This window comes from Ahaetulla prasina, chromosome 6 (assembly GCF_028640845.1).
Source record: "Ahaetulla prasina isolate Xishuangbanna chromosome 6, ASM2864084v1, whole genome shotgun sequence".
Taxonomy (NCBI): domain Eukaryota; kingdom Metazoa; phylum Chordata; class Lepidosauria; order Squamata; family Colubridae; genus Ahaetulla; species Ahaetulla prasina.
The window spans coordinates 69,655,733-69,674,172 of record NC_080544.1 but is presented as its reverse complement, the minus strand read 5'-3'; the positions used below and the strand labels follow the sequence as shown (position 1 = coordinate 69,674,172).

At 38.0% G+C, this 18,440-nt stretch overlaps 1 protein-coding gene across 2 annotated transcripts in view; it reads left to right on the top strand.

The window, feature by feature from the left end:
- The first annotated feature begins 1,926 nt into the window (after positions 1-1,926).
- Positions 1,927-18,440, top strand: part of PAK2 (p21 (RAC1) activated kinase 2) — a 45,510-nt gene continuing 28,996 nt past the window's right edge. Inside the window, exons 1-4 of one of the 2 annotated variants that reach the window (XM_058187195.1) lie at positions 1,927-2,158; positions 13,034-13,241; positions 16,579-16,679; positions 16,951-17,101. In XM_058187195.1, coding sequence (XP_058043178.1) covers positions 13,055-13,241; positions 16,579-16,679; positions 16,951-17,101 — 439 coding nt within the window. In that variant the 5' untranslated portion in view covers positions 1,927-2,158; positions 13,034-13,054. The remainder of the gene's footprint in view (positions 2,159-13,033; positions 13,242-16,578; positions 16,680-16,950; positions 17,102-18,440) is intronic. The other variant, XM_058187196.1, reaches the window with a different exon arrangement.

Sequence of the window (18,440 nt, the reverse complement as noted above, 5' to 3'; positions counted from 1 at the left end):
TTATACTGACACAAGAACTGTTCATTATTAATCACTGCAGACATATTTCTAATAAAACCACACAGTTTTAAAGGAACTGACTAAACTCATTTGACTCAAAAGAAAAGTTTTTCTTGTGGTGATATGATTAAGAATGACTTACTTAGCACTAGGCAAACTATGTTCCCACAGTTTACCATGTTACTTTGGTAAATGACAGCATGCACGTTTCTTTACCTCATAATATCCATTCCACTCAGAGGTATGGGGGAATAACAAAGATTGTACTCAGAGCCACAGATCTAGCATTTAGATCTTAAAAAAGATGAGGTTAGGTACACTAATGGACTGGGGATTTTGCTGTTCTGTGCTCAAAAAATTAATCTATGTATTTTAAACTGCAGCTAAGAGGAAAAGTAAACAAGAAGTATCAGACCAGGGACATCAGGTCTGGAAGATGCTTGACATCTAAATTGTTATTTCAAAAACCTAAAACGGTTCTCTGTAATGGAAGAGGAAATAGCATGATGGCAGGTGCTACTTGATTTAAATTCTCAAAAGCAGGAAGAGGCAGAAAGACCCCTATAACTGTTAGCAATGCTGAATGTTTTGTTTCATAACAATTAAACTTTTGGATTATCTACAGTATTGGGGATGGACATAAGTTATTTTTACAGTCAATCCAATAAAAGTTAGAATGAGATTTTAGGTGACTGGTTTTTTTCCTTGTTTTGGCTTGGTCTGCTGGTTATTTCTCTTTTCATTTGATGATTCATTTTCAGGTTTTTAATCTGTGCTTTATTATTCATTTCAGTTTGCATACCCACTAATGGTGATAGGTTAGTGCCGTGATGGCGAGCTTATGGCACGGGTTCTGCATGTGCGCACCAGGGAACATTCGGTGCCGAAAACATTGAGTTACTGTATATTTAGAAATTAATACACTGATATTTATACAGGTAGTCCTCAATTTACAAAAAATTATTTAGTGATCGGTCAAAGTTACCATGGTACTGAAAAGTGACTTTTGACTTTTCACACTTACAACCATTGCAGTATTCATATGGTCACATCACCAGAATTTGCGGCTGGGGGGAGGGGCTGGCTGGCTGAGGTACTCTGGGAGTTGAAGTCCACAAGTCTTAAAGGGACCGAGGTTGGAGACCCCTGATCTATGGGACAAGCCTGAGAAAGAGAAGGGGAGAGGAGAGGCTTCTGTGGTGTTAGCCTGAGGGAGAGAAGAGGAAAGGAGAGGCCGATCGTAACTACTCATTAATTTTCAAACTATAAGTGTCGATTTATCAAGCCCAATCACATAGTTTCGTAGCGGAGCACGAGTATTCATCTAGTTGGGTAATACAGCAATGTCTTAGATTACTTGTTAACGTTCTGTTTTGTAAAATGCATTTTGTTTTTAATTTTTATATTGATATTTTTAAATTTCTGTATTTTTAAAATTTCTAATAGCGGTAGAAATAAATACATACCAATAAAAGCACACACAACACATCAATTGTTTTACTTGAGGAATAATTAAACCCAGAAATATTTTTATAATCCATAATAAAGCTATGTTCAAAACGACAGGAGGAAAACAAGTAATTCAGAAATTAAAACTGCATACAAACAGTAGATATATAACACAACGAACAGAAGAACCTTTGCATTTTTGATCGTCTCATCTCATCTCAGGATCTCGACGTTCCCCGTGTATTTGTGCAGCTTACCCAACAACTTTCCTTCACGCCAATACGGTCTTTCCCTTGTTGTGGGAAATGCAGAACACCGCTGTTCCTCCATGCAACAATAGGACCGCTAAGTCTCAGCAACTGCGCTGCATCGCGCCTCTCTCTCCCGCCCTCCGTCCCTCCCACCCTCTCCATCCTTCTTTCTGTCTGTGGCGTCGAGCTCAGCGCCCGAAGCCGCCTGCTCGGCTCCGCCTCTTCCTTTCCCGGGCTGTGACCACGCGCGGAGATTCCGCTTACTCCCTTGGCCGCCCGGTGGGCCCTCCCCGCCATTGTAGGAGGCCGCGCCCTGCCCCAAGCGGTCAGGCCGGTAGCGAGAAGCTTGGCTCCCGTCCTGTGAGTCTGAGCGGCGTGGTGGCTGCGGGTTCTTCCTGTAGGAGCGGAGACCTGGCTGGCGCGCAGGAAGGGCAGGGGGATCGCAGCTTCCTCTTCGGGTAGGGGATAAAAAACACCACACCAGACACACACTAAGCGATATTCAGGCCCGGAGGCTGGGTTTCGCCGAGTCGCTCCCGCTACTCGCGCCAGGGAGGAAGTGGGGTTGTGGGCCCGCTGAAGAGGGAGGGGGCTGTCGCTATTTTTCCCTTGAGGGCGGGCAGGTGGGTGTGAAGGCGGGGGGGGGGTCTGCAGGAGTTCTTCAGCCGGCCCCCCTCGCGGCTGCTCCGTCTTCTCAGAAGCCAAAGGCTCGGGCTGGTGTACTTTTCTTACTTCTTGCGCATTTTACCACAGACCGTGTAGGCGACTACTTAGTTCCTACTTATAAGGAGCTGTTCGTAAACTTAACGTGTCTCTTTTCTCATTCTTTAATCCCTGGGAGCAAACAGAAAATATTCGTTGCTTTTGGAGGCTGCTCCTCTGATGAGGGCTTGGTGCAAAGATGGTCCCGAACGAGGCCGGTTGGGCGGGTTAGGTTCTTTCTCCCTTGTCCCCGGAAGCAGGTGGCGCGGAGTAGTTGTAGCTCGCGGGCAAAATGAGCACTATTGTAATGGTACTGTAAGGAAGAGTCGCCGCCGCCGCCGCCGCCGCCTCGTGTCTCTTACCTGCCCTTTTCGATGTGGGGAGGGGATGGTCTGCTTCGCTGTCTAGAGGGCGAATGCAGGTAAGCGTTTCTTGTTTCTTCCTGCTCTGCTCTTTGTAGTCAGATTTTTGAGGAAGCGTAAGAACCCCTGGCAGCTGGAGGTATCGGGAAGAATATTCCTCTCCATATCTGTTCCTGTAGAACAATGGAAATCTCTTGATTTTCTCATAGATGATCTTTGAAACAAAATGTAGAATTATTTGATCCAGTAGGGTACCGGTAGTTCTAAGTTCTTAAGAATTGGAAGGCAGTGACCCTCAGTCTTTCCCTTCCTACACCTGATCTTAGAATATTTCTGAACATACTTAAAATGGGAGTGTCATAGTTGTACTCTTTCTTTCAAGGATTACTTTGGGTATGGTGTTTTTAGATCCTGATCACCCTAGAGGAGGGTGTGTTGGAATGAGAAAGACTTCATCTACCTTCTTCCTCTTTTTTTTGGTTAGCTGACAGGAGATCAAGATGTTGAAATAAATTTAAGGATGATATGTCATTATTTGTTCAAAGAGAGGAGAAATATTTGCATGTGCAATTCCATCCTGATATCTTAAAATATTTATTTAAAGCTTACTTGATAATATTTTAATTTAGCTGTTATTTAACCTTTAGTATTTAATTTTTAGAGTACTGTTAAAAATTAAACAATGAACAGTGTACTGAAAATTCGTTTTTAGTTGCAAACAATTTAAGCAAATTTACAAATACAATACATTATAGAAGTCTTCTGTCCTTTGTAAGCTAGTTAAATAAGGTAGAGAATTATTTGCATATCAATAGAACATTTTGACTGCCGGATAATAGACCAGAACTCAGTCTTTCCTAGCCCTGCGGTACAATAATAACCTGTTTTACTACTGCAGCTTCTGACTTGGAAAGTTCCTGCAGCAAATGGATTCCTATATGGGCTGGACTATGTGGTCTCCCATGTTTCCTCTAGTTGTTACATTCTGATTTGTGAATGTTATGATTTGATATTGTACAGAGGTGTTTTGTCCAAAGGATTGCTTATACATTATACAGAATCACTATTCTTTAAATCATAATTGACTAGGCTCATATAATATGCATTCTGTTGCATGAGTGAATGATGAGTGGTGTAATAATTAAATAATTGCACTTTTAATGTGTTGTGATCATTGGATTTATGCAGTATATTACACCATAATGTGATTTATTTGGTTTTGACTGAGCATGTTATTGAGAATGAGATGGTTAGATAGTATCATTTATGCAGTGGGCTGACTTCAGGAGACAGTGGGGGAGGGGGAAGCTATGGGTGCTGTGGTCCATGAGGTCTCAAAAGAGTCAGATACGACTTAGCGACTGAACAACAAGCATGTTATTTGAATCCAGCCATTACAAATTATTCAATAAACCATAGTCAGACAAACATGATGTATGAATTGGACCTGTGAGTATGTATGAATACATAGTACAGAGGAAGTACGGTATGTATGAAAGAACTAAATGGCAGAATCTTAGAGTACTGGAGCACAACTGAAAACCAGTTTGCATGGCTACTATTTTAAAAAATGGGTCAACTTTGTTTTGCTATGCACTTATATTTTTCATATCTATCTATCACAAAGGTGTTTTTCAGTTGCCTTTTGAAAAGCATGACCTGGATAATTGAGAATCTCTGTAGACGTATCTGTATCTGTTACATGATGTCATCATTGTTGTATGATGTGGCTCAGACCTAGACCTAGAAAGATAAAAATATCCTTTAGATTCTGTGCAACTACTCAGCATGAAAATCTATGTGAATAAAGATATATGTGGATTAGAAGAAACAAATGAATTTAATTTCTGACTGCATTTACTTTTGGTTTTTTATATCTGAATATTTGTAGAAGTATAAAACTGAAAACCACAGGTATATATTTGCATGGTTAGCCAATATAATAACAATGTAAGTAATAATGTTGACCACAAATTTTTGAAAACTTTATTTTGTGTAAAATTCCAATGTATAATTGAATGCATTTTGTTCCCTTGGAATGTATTATTCAGCTCTAAGTGGGGTACTCAAATTCTAAATAATCCTTATAGGATTACTTACTGTGGCTTTCTTCATGTTTGTGTTGCTTCTGTATTTATACCTTAATGTTATGCCTACAACAGTATATAAGCATTTATAGCTTGTAGATCTCAGGAAAAATAGTTGTTTTTCAAACATTGATGAATAGTTGTATCTTTGTTAATAACTTAAGTATTTATATGCCACTCAGAGTTGATTTGAATAGTGAGATGGACAACAAATTTAATAAATTAACTTCCATCATCCTTCTTTAGTGTGTTATTTATTGTCATAAGCCAGCAAGTTTGGGTAACATAATATTTGTATTCTCTTCTGAGGGTTTTGTAGCTAGGTCAAAAAGCTGAATGACTCTGATGAATATATTAAGTATTTTGTAGAGGAAAACATTGCCTTCAAATTGCCCCAAATATTTGTTGCAAAAGAAAGAATGAAACTCATCATGATACTGAAGATTTTTGAGGGTTAAGGTGCTGATCTAGAAATCATGAGAACGATAGTTCTAGTTCTGCCTTAGCTGTCAAAGCTGGCTGACTGACTTGGGCGAGGCATACATCAACCCACATCACAGGGTTGTTATAGGAAAAATAGTTAATTATTTATCTATTGATGGCTTATCTTTTATTCGTAGTCTCTGCAGTTACATCAGGAAGTCAGTAAGAACAATTCTGAGGTGCTGTTTGTGAAGTGGCCTTCCCTCCTATTAAATAACTGAATTATAATACACTGAAAAAATAATTATGACATTTTGGAATATTTTATAATATTCTATCCCAGTAAAATAAATGTGGCCTAACTGACATTACTTAATTTACCAGTTGCCATTTTTCCAGAGATGAGTATAGTTATAGCATGTAAGTCCAAATCAATTTGACAGTTTATGGTGGCTATTTTAAAAAAAAATCCATGGACAGAAGACCAGTAGCCAAATAACAGTGGAAGATAAAGGGGAAATTTATCTTCCAAGCAAATGAAACACTTTTTTATTTGCTATTTAATTTTTTTTAAAAATCTACTTTGGAATAAGTAGTATACAAGTTACATTATAAACAATTAAGTGTTGCAAATTGAGCTTCTCTCTATTGTCATGCATACATATTTACTTTTATTTGCAATTAAATGGAACATAATTCAAATTGTTTTAATCAATTGTCATAAGTATTTAAAAGAAAGGAAACCATGGCTATGAGAAAAATCAAGAAAATTATTTCACAGCTGTACTTCCTCCTAAAGATAGCTAATAATATTAAGCCCTGTGTGGATAATTTATTTGCTTTTAACTACTAGCATACTATACAGTAATGTTGAACTGATTAAAATGTAAGGTACTTAATGTTGATTATTAATTAACAATGATGGATTCCATGTTTGCAAATTAGCCCCCTTGCTAAAATTTATTTCTCAAACCTCCCCCCCCCCATTTTCAGATTTGTGGAGAGGGGAAAATTTTTTGTCACCCAACATGCATGTTCCCAGCCAAGATTGAACAAGATGCCTTCTTTTCTTCTTCCTTCTTGTTTCAGCTCTCATACTATAAACAAGTGTCCTTTTTGTGGTCCATTTGGCGTCATATTTTTGCATTTTTATGCTGAAATATATATTAAATAAGGTATCTTTAAACAGAAGCCCAAAACAAAGTTATATATTGATTGCTCTCTGAGCTTGCTTGTTTTTTTGCACACATTTCATTACCCAAACCAGCACAGATGATGTTATCTATTTTGGGTAATGAACATCTGCAAGAAAACAAGCAAGCTCAGAGAGCACCAAGGAGCCTCATCAGCCCTGAGCTACAAATATTCTCCTTTATATTGATTAGTTGATAAAAATGATGAATCCAGAGCCTTCTGGGAACCTAACCCTATATTTCCCGTAGGAACAATGGTTTAGTATTTGCTAATTCGGTGTTTTAGGTGTTTCTATATACAAAACTACCATGAATATTGGGAATTGTTGGAAATTAAGGAATCTGTTTGGAACAGAGGACAAAACCAGTCAAATATAGCTAACCTGTACCGCAGAAACCTCCATCAGTGATTTGTAGTTCAGCAATGTGTGGAGAGCCATGGTTCTCATGGTTGCAGTAGGTCACTTTTTTATGTTCTAAATTGCACCTGGATGATGATAGAAAGTCCAAGGTGTAATTACTAACAACCAGTTCTGTTAGAAGCCAAGCCATAATTTTTTTGCAGTGTTTAGATTTCCCAAATAGCTAGCCTCGGAATTCTATAAAAAGAAGGTAATTGTTTCATCTAAAATAATTTTTTGCCATCCATTTCTGACCTGGACCTAGAGGGGGTATAGACCCTTTGTTGGCTCTGAGCAGAAGAGGAGCATTTATTGGTGTTTCAAATGCCAGGAAGAAATAATTGACATACTGCTTCACCAATTAGAGCTCGGCATAGTTCTGTAACCTTTAATTACACATGGAGTATAATAAGCAAAGTTTGATCAATGGAGAAAAACATTAGGATTTAATTTCAGCTGGATTATTTACATCATTTTCTTTGATCCAAATAGTTACGATAAAGTAGATTTTGTGAGTAATATTAGAAACCTTTGTAAAGTGAAATTCTCTTGTGGTGGTACCTTGCTAAGTGAACAGCTGGAGTTTTTTCGAACCACTGAGAAAAAATAGCTTCCTTTATATAGCTGATGTTTTATAGTGTAAGTAGTTCCTTGCCTCAAGTTTGAAAGCTTTACCTTGGCACTCTTCCTGAAGAATGTTCTTGATTTTTTGGCAGTAACAATGTATGTGTGAGGGTGTGGAATTACTATCCTTTTCCATTGCTCTGCTGGGTTGTTTTTTTGCTCTGTGGAGGCAATGTTTCCCTTTGTTTGGAACACTTGTATAACAAGCCATCAGCTTTATGATAGTGTACCTAGGTTAACTACTAATTATCTACTGTCTGGAGCCATTATAACTGGCTCATATTTATCTTTGGTCTTCTAAAAATATTGTTTTTTCAAGCATGAGCAACAAAATCCTTGATTTTAGATTTAACTGTAATTTTATCAAAATAAAAGACCCAATTCCAAGGCACACAATAAGAATAATATCCAGTAGGAAAACTAAATTAATTAATTATCAGATCACTTATTTCCTACTTGTGAATATTAGTAAAGAATTTATGGTATTGTAGAAAGGTTTTGAAACATTTTTTATTGTTTACTACATTAAATATTGAACTTATTTTAAACTTTCCTTAAAATGAGTGGTAGTGGGATTAGGGATGTCCAGTGCATTGGCTCTAAAGCTGAAAAAGCGGCTTGCTTGCTTATGGCCCATAGTCACCCAGCTGGCTTTCATGCCTAAGGTGAAACTAGAACTCATGGTCTCCAGCTTTCTTGATATGAGGATGGGTACATATGCCATATGGTTTAGTGTGGGTGTCTGCAACCTGCGGCTCTGGAGCTGCATGCAGCTCTTTCATCCCCCTGCTATGGCTCCCTGTCCGCTGAACCCACTACTGGCTGGCCCCGTTCCTCACCCTCCCCTCCCAGTCACTCCTTGCCTGGCCTGAGAAGGTAAGGGCGATGCCAGGCGATGGAGACTTGCTCCATATTCCAGAGCAGGAGCAAAGCACCCCTGTACTTGCCATATCTCGCAGGTGCTTCTTCTGGCCCTTGTTGGTGCTGCATGCACCTCGGTCACTCGTGGAGATGCACGAGTTACTCTCCGCCCCGAGAAACTGGCCCAGCCCAGTTGCGGCCTATGCTCTGCATTGTAATGGGCTCCAGGAGGAGAAGGGGACACCGTCTCCCCCACTGTGAAGTGTGCTAAATTTAACTGTGTTGTAGGCTATGGAGGTGGCAACAGCAGTGGCATTTGCCGTAGCCAGGCTAAGCCAGTGTCTTAGGGCAGAGAGCAAGATGTGCGCAGCACCAACAAGGGCTGGAGGAAGTCCCTGCAAGATATGGCAAGTACAGGGGTGCTTCGCTCCCGCTCTGGAATATGGAGTGAGTTTCCATCACCTGCCGTTGCCCTTACCTTCTCAGGCCAGGCAAGGAGTACTGGGAGGGAAAGGTGAGGAGCGGGGCCACCCAGTGGTGGATTCAGCTGACAGGGAGCCACAGCAGGGTTCATTTATCTGGGAACCTGAAATGACTCTTGATTTAAATATGGTAAAAAGCACCCAGAGAAGAAGAAAGAACAACATCAGCCAAAAAACAAAAACAAAACAAAACAAAAAAACAACCCACCAACCCTCACCTGTTTTTGGAAATGGTTTAAGGGGGAATTCACACACACACACAGAGAGAGAGAGAGAGAGAGAGAGATACACTAGAAAGAGAGAGAGACAGGGAGAGAGAGAGAGAGAGAGAGAGAGAGAGAGAGAGAGAGAGAGAGAGACCTGTTTCCCACAGAAAACACCAGGAGCCACAAAACCTGGGTAAGCGTGGCTGGAGGCGTCATGTAAACTGAGTGAGTGATATTGAGTTGGCCACGCCTACCCAGGTTTTGTGGCTCCCGGTGATTCCTTTCTGTGGGAAACGGATCCAAATGGCTCTTTGAGTATTTAAGGCTGCAGACCTCTGGTTTAGTGCCTCCATTAAGTAAGTGTTGCCTTTTCTAAGATTGCATGGTAGTTGTATGATCTCGGGAAATACTCATTTGGATTAAGGAAATACCAACAGAGACTAATTCTAAGGCACCTTGTCTGATACAGTCTATTCCTCCTTTTCCTCGGAACTCTAGCCTTCCTTGAGAAACCAGAAAAATGCATTTTCTTTAAGGAGTTATTCATAGGACTGCTATATGTGTCTATACCCCGCCCCCCAGCACTTTGGCTCTAAAGTACAGAGATGTAAGTAAGATGTATTCTTACAATGATTTGAAAGAAAACATAGAATACAGTTAAACATAACAAAATGCTACAACTAAGATTTCCATAACGAACTCACAATACCAAACACATATATCAGGCTACACTGTTATGCTAGCCCTAATGCTTGAAGGAAGAGCTATGCCTTTTCTGAAGGTGTATATGGTAATAGAAAATATATTAAATGTCATTTTAGATATGTTTATATAAACTTAATCATATTTAGATAGGATTATGTTATGTCACCAATTTGGCTCACATTTAATATGCAACATGAACAATACTTCAAGCTAGATTTGATTAGAACATCTTTGCCTTTAATATTTTCATAAATTTGTATAAATTGTATGTGTTGTGTTGAGCTATTTATCTGTTTGAAGATAAATTATTTTTACCCTAAAATTAATATGCCCAATATTAGCTGAATGTGTTATTTATAATTGGTAACCATATTGCTTATTGGGCTTTGAAAGGACCAATTCAAATGGGTCAGCTTTTCTTTATGAGGAGTAAAAATGATTTCATTTTGATCGTATGTTGATTTTTTATTTAAAATATGTCTTAATTTTTAAAAAATCTATAAAATATAACTTATAAAAATCCTACTACAGATAAATACCACTAATTTTCTAAGTTTGTGTAAGCATGTGGGGAGACTTGGCCAGAGAAACCAAAAGAAAGAAAACAGCTATGGGGAGCAAGAGAATTTCTACAAGTCATGAATCAAACGAATAAGGTAAAACAAGCAGGGTGGTGGATGTTCTCATCTTGAATTATTTTCCTCAAATCAAGTAAGCTCCTCCTATTCCAGTTTGATTTGTATACTTCTTCCCTTATTCTGGGTGTATTATCATGCACATTTGAAGCTACAGTAATAAATGGTTACTAGTCTTTCTGTGAAATTTAACATTTCTACTGAAATCTGGAAACAAAAACATTACCTGGATTCCTGGATTCTTCTCCTCTGGAATGCTAACTTTAGTTGGAATTTCCCTGATGGAAATGCACTGGAGGCTGAAGGCTTTGTGTCCTTACAACAGTTGTAACTGGTACAAAGAGACACAGTTACAGCTGACTCAGAGAATCACTGTGCTTAGTTTAAGATTTCCATAAAGTTAATTTTTTTTAAATTTGCATTTATATCCCGCCCTTCTCCGAAGACTCAGGGCGGCTTACACTATGTTAGCAATAGTCTTCATTCTATTTGTATATTTATATACAAAGTCAACTTATTGCCCCCAACAATCTGGATCCTCATTTTACCTACCTTATAAAGGATGGAAGGCTGAGTCAACCTTGGGCCTGGTGGGACTCGAACCTGCAGTAATTGCAGGCAGCTGCTGTTAATAACAGACTGCATTAGCAGTCTGAGCCACAGAGGCCCCATAATGATTATTGATAATGACATAATTTAATAATAGAGGGAAATAATGTAGTTATGGCCTTGGCATAATTTACAAGGCTGAGTATAGTCTGTATATCTGAATAAGGCTGACTTCCCCTAAAAAACCATGGGATATTGCTCAATGTAGACTTAAGGTATTGATTTCTGGCATGTCTGGCCTTCATGAGGCAGCTCCTGATTGTGCAGGGACTTTTTCCTGAGTTCATACCTGCTTCTTGTTGAAATTTCATGCAGTCTTCTCATAATATTGTGGAAGGCAGGCACATGAAAGAAGGCTCTTTAACTGCGCCTGTGTAAAAGAAGGATCCTTCTAGCGGGTCCTACTTACATACCAATACAGGTGGGGCCTTCGTTTGCACATCTGGCTTTTTCAAGGTAAGCGTGTGAAAAAAGGCCCTGGCTGCACCAGTACAAAAGAAGGACCCTTCTTGCTGGGTCTTTTTGTTGTAAAGAAAGACCTGTCTAGCACATAGAGACCTTGGCCAGGGTGTGAATGGAGTCCCTGTCTGGAATGCAAGACCAATCTTGGCACCAACAGAAAGAAGGCAATGTGAAGAGGCCCCAGCTGATACAGTAGTGCACCAGTAGCAGTAGGCAGGGCTGGATGATGGGGGATACCTGATATCAGTAAGTAGGGGAGCAGCCAGGAAATTATTATAAATGTGGGTGGGTTGAATGGACCTGAATTTCATTCATATGACTGCAGGAGGGCTGCAATTGCTGAAACTTTTTTTTTAAAATTTATATCCCGCCCTTCTCCCTGAAGACTCAGGCCGGCTTACATTGTGTTAGGCAATAGTCTCATCCATTTGTATATTATATACAAAGTCCTCATTTTACCTACCTTATAAAGGATGGAAGGCTGAGTCAACCTTGGGCCTGGTGGGACTCGAACCTGCTGTGATTGTAATTGCAGGCAGCTGTGTTAATAACAGACTGCATTAGCCTGTTGAGCCACAAGAGGCTTGTTTGTAAGATTTAAGATTTAAGATGTAAGGTTTGTTTGTTTACAAGAGGATTGGTTGTAAATCTCTTGCTTCCAATGTCACAATTTTGAACAGTTGCTGAAGAAATGGGCATTAAGCGAGGACAATCTGTACCTATTACAATAATTTATATTTTGTATAAATTTATTGAAATGACAATATTTTCTGATATTGGGAACGCAAGGTGAAAGTTGTATCAAGTTGAAATTGCTGAATCACTTGAATTGTAAAAAGTTCTTAAATTTTGTGTTTTTCTTCTTAAAGAATTGTTACCACTTTCTATTTTTTAAAAAAGTCTTACCAGCCTTAATAACAAAGGAACATCTTTTTAGATTGAAACCAAAATGACTTTTACTCTACGTACTTCAAACTCTTATTAACTGACTTTGATCTTGTTCATTTAAAAATTGGTGAGGGATGAGATTGCTAAATGGCCTTTTTTCTTTAATTGAAAGACCTCCTTTCCAGATATGTTAAAGGGTACGGGAGGCAAGAATTATTAGTTTATTTAATTAGATTTCATCAAGGTGGGCTTTTCAAATGATATATATAGAACTTTCCTGGAATTGATCTCTTGCTCCTGATGTAAATATTCTGCAGTATTTGTTTATTCATTTATTTGGAGAGCTTTTGTGATGCTTCTGTCATTAGTCATTGCATGTCTGATTTTGAAACATCTAGCTATCTCTTTCTTGAGTTCTGCTTGCTTAGCTGGAAAATGTATTTTTTTTTGTTTTTACATGGAATATTTCTGTTAAATGTTGTTTTGTGAAATTACCCATTTTCTAGTTATAATATTGGACAGGAAAAATGTATATTGCCAAGGTGAATTATCTATTGTGGCATTGCAATGTATGATTCAATAGTAATACATATCAAGTCTGTTCAGTAATTTTTTAAAATTAATATGGGATAGGAATAAACATTGAAATTCATTAAGGAATCTGGTGACAAAGTTTTTGTTCTTTAATTTCAGAGTATTGTCTAGTCATTAATTATGTCTGACAACGGAGAGCTCGAAGACAAGCCACCAGCTCCACCTGTTCGGATGAGCAGTACTATCTTCAGTTCAGGAGGAAAAGATCCTTTATCTGCTAATCATAGCTTGAAACCTCTGCCTTCGGTACCAGAAGAGAGAAAGCCTAGGAACAAAATCATCTCCATTTTCTCTAGCACTGAAAAAGGTAAAATGTTGCAATTGTTTGATTGTATAATATTATTCCATTTGAATTTCATTGCACCATTGTGCTTTTGGGAGACACAGATACAACAAATAAATTACTGTAGTGCATTCTGGATCTTTTTAAAATGACTTATGATACATATATTCATGGAGGTGAATGTATGGGTTCATAATACACTGTTTAAATATTTAACAGGGAAACAGTCATTTTATGAAGTTTAAAATAGATTTAAATTAGTATGGCAAATAAACTGAGAGTGAGAATTCATTTACCTTTGCTTTGCTAGCTAATGTGAGGTGTGGTGACTCAGTGGTTTAATAACGATGGAGACAGTCTGTACTCCAGTTTTGAGTTCTAGCACTGCATGACTTGCCTCAGCTTCTGCTAACTAGCAGTTCAAAAGCAAGTTACATGCAAGTAAATAAATTGGTACCACTTCAGTAGGAAAAAATGGTGCTTTGAGTGGCAGCACAAATAAAACTGATGCCTAACCTGCCCAGATGTGAGGTGATAATGGTGGTGGGAAAAGCCCTGGATGACGCTACTGAATGCAGTCAGGTTTTATGAGTGTGGAGCTAGTCTGCCCCCCTGTGCTGCATTCTGGATAGTGTGCGATCATGAACTAAAGGGACTAGCAATCAGCAGCAGCCAAACAACTACTTTGTAATAACGTTGTAGCCTCCTGACTAATGTAACAACCCCATATGTTAAATAAATTATGCTGACTAATGCTTTCTCAAAACAAAGTTTGGATGATTGGATAACCATTTGTCTGAAGTTGTGCAGGGTTTCCTGCCTAAGCAGGGGGTTGGACTAAAGACCCCCAAGGTCCCTTCCAACTCTGTTTATTCTATTCTATTCTATTCTATTCTATTCTATTCTATTCTATTCTATTCTATTCTATTCTATTCTATTCTATTCTATTCTAATTCTATTCTATTCTATTCTAATTCTATTCTATAGGGAAGAATTTCCCTTTCCAAATATTAAAAAGTAAATAAGGGGAAATTGCCATTACAGGTAATCCTTGAATTATGACTGTAGTGACACTTGCCATTACAGTTGCAAGTTGTGATGGTCATTAAGCAAGGCACGCACATGATCACCTCGCTTAATGACCCCCAGCTCTGCTCTCCCTGATGATGATACTAAGCAGATCATGGGGTGCCTTGTGTAGGGGAGGTCCTGGATGCCTAGTATAGGCCTGAGGCTCCTGTGAATGGCTGGGTGGGAAGAAACTCAAAGCCTGCAAGTTGCAGTAGATTTGGGTGCACTGCAGCTGGCCTGAAGCTCCCCTGGGTAGCTGGGTGGGAAGCAGGCCCAATGTGAACCTGGCAGTGTGGGATTGGTGGGAGAAATAGGTTGTGGGGGGGGCTGCTGTAGTTTCTCTGTAATGTATTTTAAGTGTGAATGACTGCAGGGCCACTGCAGCGGCCACAATTTTAAAAACAGGTCATAAGTAGCTTTTGGGGAGGGGGTGTCTGTCATAACCTTGAACGGTCACTAAGTGACTGGTGATAAGTCAAAGATTACCCGTAATATTATATTGGTGACATAGTTGATGTTTGATATTTTTCCATGGGAAAAAATAAACGGAAAATTGCATTATACTCTAAAAATAATACTTATTTCTGTTATACAGAAGTGAGCAATTCTGCATTCTGTGTATCCATTTCTATCAGCCTTGTTTTTTAGGTTTTGTTAGAGTGATAATGAACAAGGAATTTGTAATTTAAAAGTACATAAATATATCTCCAGTTGTCTCCTGGTACATTTTGGTAGAATGGATGTATTTCAGATCCTCTGTCAGATCCTGTTGCAGGGCTATGGAAGCATACCTTATTTGTCACTGCCCCCAGCGTCTGGAGTAGCTTAGCTTCTTCAGTTGTTCTTTATAGGCTAATTTCTAGTCCCGTATCATTGTTCTTGCCCATCTCTTAATCCTTCTTAAGGGTTAAGCCTAACTAGACGCAATACTTATAGAATATGATCAATGCAAAATAAAGTGGAACTATAATTCCATGATTAGAAACACTCTTTCTGTTGTTGAAGCCCAAAATGCCTTATGTATTCATGCAGTATATGACTGCCGATTTCATACAGAAAGTCTAGAATGCTAATAACAACCCACAAAATAAATATAATGAAATCTTCGTCAACAAAACAATAGTAGTGTGTAGAGAATGAAGATAATAAATTGGTAAACATCATCAGTAGATCATTTGAAATAGATAGAAATTCTTTCAGTAGTGTTAAATAAGATGACAGCTTCATGGCAAATTTGCTAAAAGCCTCATGTTCTCCCAAGGTTTTCTAAACTTTTGCAAACAGGAATCCTTGAAGCCCTCATATAAATTGCTTCATTTGCCAATAAGGATTCCCAAGTCATGTGGCTGGAAGGGGTTGAAGTTGCCTTGGTAAGGCGCTTTGTTGATTCAGATTGAATTCTTAATGTACATGATTGTGAGTATACTATTGTCCGTGGATTTTTGCCTGGTCTGAGTTTAGCTGTCTCTCAGCAGTGACTATCTGGAATATGGGAAGTCTTCTTATTTATGATATTAGTAATATCTGTTGAAGAGCAATATGGCACATGGCGGTTCTGTTTTCTTCCATGTCACTGCCCTGGTCATCAAGAGTTTATGGCGTTACACCCCTGGGGGAAAAAAACCTCAGTAATTACTTGACAATTTCTGAGATTTAAAAGACACTTCAACATCTTTAATTATTGGGCATAACCAGTTTTGTTTGTAGCCAGTGAGCATCACTGTTTTAATAATGGAGACTTTTCTTTCGTCACTCAGTTTGTAAACAGCTTTTAGTAAGTGCTTGAAGTTTTACAGAGAGAGCTGTTGCTTTCCAGGTTTGCTAAACCTGGAGCTATCTATCCATGTCCTTACATGATCAAACCTCTCCATTGCCATCTGTCTTTCTCTCTCTCAGATTTCACTCAACAAACTAATAGCTTCTATCAGGATTTCAGCTGACATTGGTTGCTTTTTTTATGCTAGCTTTGTTTTTTTGCATTTCTTTTTAATAAAATATAAAAAAAAATTAATGTTCCACAAGCAAATTCATTTATATTTTTGAAGCAAAATATTTTGATTCATAGATATTCGAATTAAAAGTGTGTTCATTTATGACTTAGCTGAAATTTGATTTGATGTATGGTTCAAGATTTCCTGAATATTAGGACAGTGGAGCAGTTCTAGATTTAGCGATTTTCTGTATATAATGTTTTAAATGTTACTGGCAGGTTTATTAAAACTTCAAAATAGTTGAACTTCAGAAATGATGACTCCATTCTGAAACTAAATATGCTTTTTTTTTCTTATAGGGAGTAGGAAAAAGGAAAAAGAGAGACCTGAAATCTCTCCTCCCTCAGATTTTGAACATACTATTCATGTTGGCTTTGATGCAGTTACTGGGGAATTCACTGTAAGTATATTAAACTTGTCTCTCTGCAGTGTGCACTGAGATACTGCCAGTGTGACATTAATGCTTAAAACGTCTTACTTTTTTTGTTACAAGAGTTTTCATATATTTCAGAACTAAAACATTTCAGTAAATACTTCTTCCAAAGATTAGTCATGTACTTGATAAGTTTATGCAAGTAGAATATTCTAAGATTTATCATTTGAGAGGATATGATATAATAAATTCTGTACTTCAGTGTTAAAATACATGCATTTGTATTTTTTCCCTGCAGGGAATGCCAGAGCAGTGGGCTAGGCTGCTACAGACGTCAAACATCACAAAATTAGAACAGAAAAAAAATCCCCAGGCTGTATTAGATGTTTTGAAATTCTATGATTCTAAAGACACAGCAAAACAGAAATATTTGAGTTTTTCTGCTACAGGTATGTGTTTGGGCTAACTCATAGGGCACTTTAAGCTCATTAAGCAAACTATGTAACAGAGCTTTCTAGCATTTTGGAAATAATTAGGAAGTGAGTGTTTCAGAAAATGAACATGGCATATGTCTGCAATTTTTTAATTTAGCTGTATCTTTTGCCAGAACTGTGCAGCTGTTTTGGAGAGATGATTTTAGTAATTGGCATATGAATTATTATCCATTTAAAGAAATGGAAGGGCATTTGAGAAATAAGAGACCAATTGCTGATGTGAGTTTGTTTTCATTTGAAGTAGGGATCTCTGCCCATCTAAAAACTAAAGTTACTTGCTCCATGCATGATTTAAGGATGAGTTAACTCTATGATTAGATTTCTCATAGAACCTTAGAATTGAAATGGACCTTAGACATCATCTAGACCAGTTTCCTGCTCAGTGTACATTCCACTAAATGGTTCACTGACTATCCAGGCTTTGAATATCTCTAATGAAAGAGAACTCACTACTTCATGCTGCAACTTGTTCAGTCAAGAAATGTTTTTAAAGCTTTAATCTATTAGTTCTGGTCTGATTCTGATTCTAGGGCAATGGAGAATAGTTTTCTTTCTTTTTTTGGGTAATAGCTCCTCAGTTATTTGAAATGTTCAGCCCTTTATTCTGTAGGCTAAACATACTCAGATCTAACTTTTAGAAACAGCACCTGATTTGCAGATCAAGTTTCAATTAATGAAGGTAGGGCAGCCCAAAATGCACTTCATTAAATATAAACTTGATTTGAAGTACAATTAAGATTTACTTTTTAATTGTGCATAAAATATGAAATACCTTTAATTCCCTTGGAGACTAAAGGGAATAGTACCGGTATCATGAAATGGAAAGAGTATGAATTCGTGTTTGATTTCTTCAGGCAACAGTTTGCTAGATACAGTAGAACCTCTGGTCACGACCATAATCTGTTCCATAACTTTGGTCGCAAACTGATTTGGTCGTGACCTGAACCTAACTTTGGAAATTTGGCACTTAACAAAAAAATGGTGTAGAAGGGGAAATCGGCTGCAGGGGAAAAAATGTGAATTTTTTGGTTGGAACCCGATTTGGACATGGTCAGAAGCGTTTGTGACCAGAGATTCTACTGTACTTTGTTGTAATAGTCAGGAGAGAGAATATGAGTTTCATTCCTCATCTTTCAGACATTTTGCTTCTTTAGAAAATAGTTGGATCAAGTAGGGCTTTTTTTTTCTGCAAGCACATTATATTGGGATAAAACTAAAAGCTAGACTTGTCTCCTTATTTCAATTAGTTCAGAATTCTCTTTGGGACAAGGTGTGTATCATCTTACTAAATTTT